The sequence below is a fragment of the Choloepus didactylus genome, chromosome 13, assembly GCF_015220235.1.
Source record: "Choloepus didactylus isolate mChoDid1 chromosome 13, mChoDid1.pri, whole genome shotgun sequence".
Lineage (NCBI taxonomy): Eukaryota > Metazoa > Chordata > Mammalia > Pilosa > Megalonychidae > Choloepus > Choloepus didactylus.
The window spans coordinates 69,523,901-69,530,847 of record NC_051319.1 but is presented as its reverse complement, the minus strand read 5'-3'; the positions used below and the strand labels follow the sequence as shown (position 1 = coordinate 69,530,847).

Sequence of the window (6,947 nt, the reverse complement as noted above, 5' to 3'; positions counted from 1 at the left end):
CACAAGACCTTGGGAAACTCCCTGACTGCTCTAAGCTGCTTTCTCAAAAATGAAATGGAGATATGTAACTGTTTTGCATGTATTAACACACCTATTGTATTGTTTAAATGAGAAAGTGAAAGTGCTTTTGTTAAACTGTAAATCATCTTACCCAAAAATCTTGGGGAGAAAAGAATCAGATTATACTCAGGGACTACGAGTCCATTTTAATCTTACTGTTTCCTCATTTGTAAATGAGGGATCTAACCCAAATATAAAGCAGAATGATCACAGCTAAGTCATTAAAAAAAAAAAAAAAAATCAAAACAAGCTGCACCTTATCTGGTTCAGTCACACTATCAGCATCAATAGTGATTATTCCAAAGGTTTAGCTTAGGGATAGTGAACAGTTTCAAGCAACTTTTCCCAGGCATGAATAGTAAGGTAAAACCCATTAAAAAAGCTCAGACATCAATGAAGTAATGACAGTTACCTAACTGAAGTTAACTCACGAAGCTAGCATATATTTATAAAACAGGTAAAGTATAAGAGTAGACATTAAATAGTTTTAATGAATTCACTTCCTTTATTGCAGTGACCTTCGTACAAAGCAGCAACTGCAATATACTCAAAGTTAAGACATTAGAAAAGCATTTGTGTGATAGTTATGTTACAGTATTATCAAAATATTACATTTTCAAACTTAAGTAATCATCCAGCAGGGCTCTCAAATCTTTAAATTATTTCCATGGACTTTAAAAATATGTAATGTCAGAAAGCATATAAAAAGAATGTAAAAGGAAACCTAAAATACAAATATGAAATAACATAACAAATAAATACTTGATTTAATTAACTGTTAATAATCAGCTTAACACCACCACTCTAGACCCATTGTATTTTTAACTATAGGAATAATGAACTGTCAAATGCCACTGCATAATTATTTATTTCCAAGTTATCACCAATTATTGGGACTAAAAAAAAAAAAATTGGCAAAAAATAATCAAATTTCAGCATAAATAAAATAGAGTAGAATAACTTCAGTACTAGAATAAGACATCTTAAGAACTGTTGACATTTATTAGAGCACTATAACATTTTTTAAAATTTCTGACCTGGTGTCTAGTGTTAAGTGAAAATAATGCATTTTTTTAAAAACTGAAAAGCTTCTTAATGTTATTTCACAGACAATATTACCCCCCATTATGCATATTTAGATATATCTTATGAACTTTATACACACATGTATGTAGACACACATGACATTTGGTTCCTGTAGTACGATTACAGTGATGTTTTCCTGAATGGGCAAAACTTTAAACAAATAATAAAATAAAATAAAATTAAGTGTACCTGTGCACATCAAGATAGCAGCACTCAGTTCATGCCCTATTATCCATTAAAAATTTTCAAACATGATATTAATTATATCTTTATTGAATAATATGACATTTCTACTGTCTTTCCCCCAAAACACTGCAAAACCTGCAATAAATGGAACAAGACTGTGAGTTACAACATAGAAAAAATTTCTTGGAAGAACACATTACTTCATTTCCTTAGCATTCTGAATTCAAAATTATTATCAGATCTCCGTTTTTATATTATACTCATGCAGCAAAATTACTGCACTACTGAAAACAGTAATAATTTTATAGATTTCTATCAAGATTCATGGAAACTTGCATAAATCCTTCACCACTGAAATTTATACCAATTAACCCACTGAACAGTTCTTTAGCTGAAATGTTCTCCACTTTGTAACTGAATGATAACTGCACATAAGTTACACGCCCTTTGAATGAAATCTATATCTGTCGATGTAATTTGAGCTTATGCTTACTATAAAAACAAAAAACAATTAAAATTAATCTAATGAATCTTGATCACTTTGAATTCCAAAAACCAGCAACATAAATTTCATTATATATACACATATGCATCTGTGTATGCACATATACATACACACATACAGATATGTAGACATATCCCTTGAAACCTTGAAATGTTTTTAGGAAATCCTTCCTTGAGTAAAATACAAAAAACTTCACATTAATAATTATGTATAAAGCTTTTACTAACAGTACATATGCACTGTCAAAATTGTACTAGTAGACTTGACGTTAAAAACAGGACATTTTCAGAAGCACAAACTGGCAGTTTTTCTTAACACAAAAGTTTTAAAGAATTAAGAATGGATTAAATTTAAAAGTTCAGAATAATCTGTTCAAACCTGAGTATATTAAGACTAAGTATACTTGACATTTGAATGAATGGCCTAAAAACATTTCACTAAGAACCCAGTGATCCATTTAACCATTTGATGAAACATTAAATATTTTAGTGATTTATAAAGGATGGAACAGTATAGTGAAAATTCCATACAGTGTTTACTGAAACACTCTATCAAATGACATTGTTTTGTCTAAATTTCCTCCAGAACATCTGTTAGCATTTCTTAACAGACCCTCAGATTTGAGGGAAACTCTAAATTAGGACAGATCTCTTCTCTAATAAATTTAAAGATCTTAAGGATTTTAGTTTAAAGAAGGACAGCAAGTGATTTTTCAGCATGGTATACAGAAGTACTGGGTAACTCTTCAAACTTCTCTAACGTTTTGAAAAATAATAACAATGATGTAAGTAAGTGCCAGTCATAGAAAAAAAGATATAATGGGTTTTTTTTCCCCTTAGATCTACATTTACACATACTCATAAAAGCCTAACTTTGGGGCCACTTTTAGGTTCCCTTTTTTATTTTCATTTTTCATTAACCTGCCCTAATTCTCACTTTTCATATCTAACAGATACCTTTACAAATGTTATAGAAAACATACAGTACTCAACACTAATTGATCAATCAGAGAAGAAAAGCAGCGTCTGTTTTATTTTAAGGTGGAAGAGACTAGAAATAAAAATAGCTGAAGACAAAGTTTGACATTCTATAAATTTATAAAAGAGGATAATATGGATGAAATTTGGTTAATTTCAGAAGGCACCTCAAGGCTAAAGGCTTTTTGTACTCTTTTCATCAATCAAAAAATAACACACTTTTATTGCTATTCAAGTAGCAAAGAAAAACTTTACTCTCATGAGCTTGAGTTCAACCACCAGGAATCATCATTCATTAAGACTGAGATAAGGAACTGATTAAAACTGAAGTCTCCATAAACATATCAATGGAGCAACTTCCCCATGTGCTTTCATATCAAAGAAATAGTAAAATAAAAGTCACAATTCGCCATTGTGATGTTAAGGTATCATTGAAGATTTCAGTTACTTCACTAGGCAGGGAAGTACCATTCTGCAGAGTTGTCCACTGTGTAGAACATTTAAGAATAGAAGGTAAGGACACTCTGATGATTCCCACGGACAAGGAGGATTGGAGGGAGGTCCTTAGATAGAGCTTCTAACCATGCCATGTAGAGAGCACTAGACACAGCACCTTTACGTGCAACTGGGAGACTCCTGGTATTAAACAAGAGAAAAGAAATTAACACACATTTAAGTTGAGAAGAATAAAATGTAATTAGAAAAAAAATCATAAATTAGGTCACAATAAAAGTATCTAAAAATTTCTATAAGTTACAGAATACCTTTGAGTATAGAGAAATTCTGCATACAGAAATCACTCTGCTCTCATATCACTATTCCAATTATTTCAAGTTTGAAAAAATGTATTTTTAAATTTCTTCATAAGAATAGCACATCATTATTTCTACAAATCATAACACATGGTATCAAACACTAACCTCCAAATTTTCCCTTCCTCAGTAAGGAAGAGAAATAGATGGAGAAATGGAAGTTTCTAAATGAATTCAGGAAATGGAAGATATACATGGATAAATGAACTTCATAACTATTTTTGCATATTAATTGTCATCATCTTTTATCTCTCTGAGCTTTAATCTCTGTAGATGTCACGGTAATGACTAGTTGGCTCTGTAGAAACATTTCTCTCTAGATTTCTATGTTTTAATTTCTTCCATTAGAGATACTTGATCATCACCAGCAAAAGTTAAAACCTTCTGGTGTATTAAATGTTCACTGTTAATCAAAATAACAATCCTTTGGTGTTACTTTTACTTCATTTGGCATGTTTTTTGGAGGTTTGAGCTTTCCCTATCTATATAAGGATATAGGTTCCAGGGCTGAGAAAATTAAGGTTCAGATAGTATTTAGCTAACCTGATTCAGCTAAGGAAAAGCCAAAATTGGCATTAGCAGGTTTATTCAATGCAAGGACAATGTGTCTGTTAGGTAAAAGTTTGTGTGGGGGAATCTTGCAGGTGGTGATATAGACAGGAACCACTTTTAAAATTTTATATTCCAAATAATTTTATGGGGTTACTTTCATGAGGAAGCTGTTTGGGGTCCAAGTCCTCATACCCTACACAAGTTTATAGGCTATGCTATAATGTCTTCAAAGCTATGGAATTTTGAAAACCTGGAAGAAGTGTTAAAGAAAAGGAAAAATCTCAGAATAACACTACTATCATAAAGACTGCCTTATATTCATGTAAGCTTAAGATTTTTGTTTTTCTTTCTTCCTACTTCAAATGGTTTCTCCATATGCCTAAGGCAAAGTAGACTCTAAAAAGTTATTTTTGCCTCCTTATAACCACTGAATCATTAAAGCACATTGTCATCAAGTGAGTAGCCAAGAAAATCTTAGTACAGATATTACTTACATGACAATAATATTAGCTGTGCTTGAATGTTCCTTTAATAATTCATTTAGCCTAATCTGACGGTATGTCTGAAATGAAACAGGACAAAGTCATTACTACAAAAACAAACAAACATACAACTACACCGTTTGAAAATTAAAATCTAGCATGGTTCATAATCCTACAAGTAGGCAAAAAGAAACCAAAATGATATTAAAAATATCTGTTCATTATTTAAAAGAAAAACATTATCTACAATAAATCCAACTTAAAATAGATTTAATTTACAAAACTCATTCCTCCTAAATCAAACTGCAGTTCTTATTACTTAGGGTTTAAGTATTAAAAAAAAAATTCACATTGAAGATTAATGAAAAGGAAGCAGAAGAGAATAGATACCTTGGTCTTATAAAGTTCAAGTTCATTATCTGTGATTCGCCATGGTTCATCTTCTTTCATTTTATCTGCAATATCTTGTTCTTTATCATCTTCATGAAGTCTGTATGGCTCAATCATTTCATCAAAAGCTACAATACTTGAAAGAATGGAAAGAATATTGGCAATTCACTTTATTTTAAATTACATAACAAGGAGCTCTTAACCAATGAAACAATAACTTGAAAAGTTTGTGCTTTCATCTATTATGTTCCCCTCTATATCTCAACTATAACAATCACTTTGGCTAATTAACTTAGAAAATAGCAATCTCTGGTACCTCAAACTGATTAGAAATTTAGAATCATATTCCCAATAACAGAAATGCAGTTTTAACTGCTGCAGCTTGTTTCTCTGTATCTACCCCGCCTCCATGCCCACTCCTCTCAAACAAAATAAATTTTCATTACAGTGTCCAAAAGGTTTCTTTTGAGCTGAGCAATAAGTCAAATTGTGTTACTCCTTTGTTTAAAACATCCCAAAGGCTTGCATAACTCAAGTACCAATGAACAAAGGAGTGTATTAGAACATTTTTAAGAGAGAAAAGAGCAGATACTAAAAATTTAAGAAAATGCTGAATTAGTCTCTAGATCCAGATAATTAATTACAAAAGATAGTAAAAGAACACGAGGGCCTTCTAATCCCCTAAATTAAACATATCTTTCAGTATCAAGCTCCTACTATCTAGTTTTTTATAAGAGGAAACTATCTCTCTGATTAGAATCTTACAAAGTACATCTTACTATTTTCTATTTAAAATGAATTCTTTATTCTAACTTCATCATTTATTCAACACTTGTCTGAGAATTAAAATTATGTCTGATAAAATAAATATACATATTGTTTTAACAACCTCTTTATACCATTTTCAGATAAGATAATCCAAAAGAGTCTGTTTTGACTGGAAGAATTCTGAATTTATCTGTTATATACAAATTCTTATATTCTCTTATTTTAGTAATATAATAAAATAGTGAAAAGTAATGGATATGTGGAGTAGGATCTAGTGACCATGATGGATATGGGTATGGAAATGCAAATTTAAAGAACCATCTAGAATTTCTGGCATTAATGTTTTAAAAAACATTTCTAAAACAGCAGTGGAAACCCTCTCTGAAACCTAAAGCCCTTTAGACTTACTTCAATCTCTGCTATAGACATGCCAACTATCAGTGCTAAATAAAAAAATTTGACTTCATATGTAACTAACAGCAGGGAAAAATAACCCTGAAACAGTTGTTAAGTTGAATTATCTGTTATGGGAGTTATGTTTGAGTTGGTAATCCCGTAAAAGAATCGGAAATTTGTACAGAGTAACTTATCCAACAACTTACTTTTCTTTCTTTGGTTTGGTGTTAATATCTCCTAGGACCATAATGTCAGAGAAGTCTATCCGGAACTTGCTAAGTAAAGTAGCCATCCTAGAACAAAATGAATAGTACAGAGACACATGAAGGATGTATGTAAGTATTTTTGTTTTACATAAGGCTGAACTCATACTGGAGAAGCATGATTTAAAAGGAAAGTCTTTCAGGCGCTAAACTAAGTCCATCTGAATTAATTCACCCTGTACATTCAACAAAGTAGGCTTTTAAATTCCCTGAGTAATTTCTTGGTAAGTGGGTAGATTTCAGTAAAAATCTGTAAACTCATTTAATTATTTTGAGATTATTCTTCTATCCAAGATGAATGCATATCTCAAGGCTCAAATATCTTCAAACTGAATATATAACATATGGCAGATTATTCAGTTCAGTGTATAATTTTTTGGAATTGGGGTAGGCATAAAAGAGGAGTATCAAAAAATCTCTCTGACTTTTCAGTAAAATAAATACCTTTTTGAAGCCATAGGTGGCAAAGA

At 31.1% G+C, this 6,947-nt stretch overlaps 1 protein-coding gene across 3 annotated transcripts in view; it reads right to left on the bottom strand.

Annotated features, from left to right (window-relative positions):
• Positions 1-542: 542 nt before the first annotated feature.
• The window catches only part of SLC12A2 (solute carrier family 12 member 2), a 122,359-nt gene continuing 115,954 nt past the window's right edge, over positions 543-6,947 (bottom strand). For 2 of the 3 annotated variants that reach the window (XM_037802299.1, XM_037802301.1), the window contains 4 exons: positions 6,421-6,507; positions 5,051-5,186; positions 4,673-4,740; positions 543-3,450 (listed from right to left, as the gene is read on the bottom strand). In XM_037802299.1, the coding sequence (XP_037658227.1) occupies positions 3,315-3,450; positions 4,673-4,740; positions 5,051-5,186; positions 6,421-6,507 (427 nt within the window). In that variant the 3' untranslated portion in view covers positions 543-3,314. The remainder of the gene's footprint in view (positions 3,451-4,672; positions 4,741-5,050; positions 5,187-6,420; positions 6,508-6,947) is intronic. The other variant, XM_037802300.1, reaches the window with a different exon arrangement.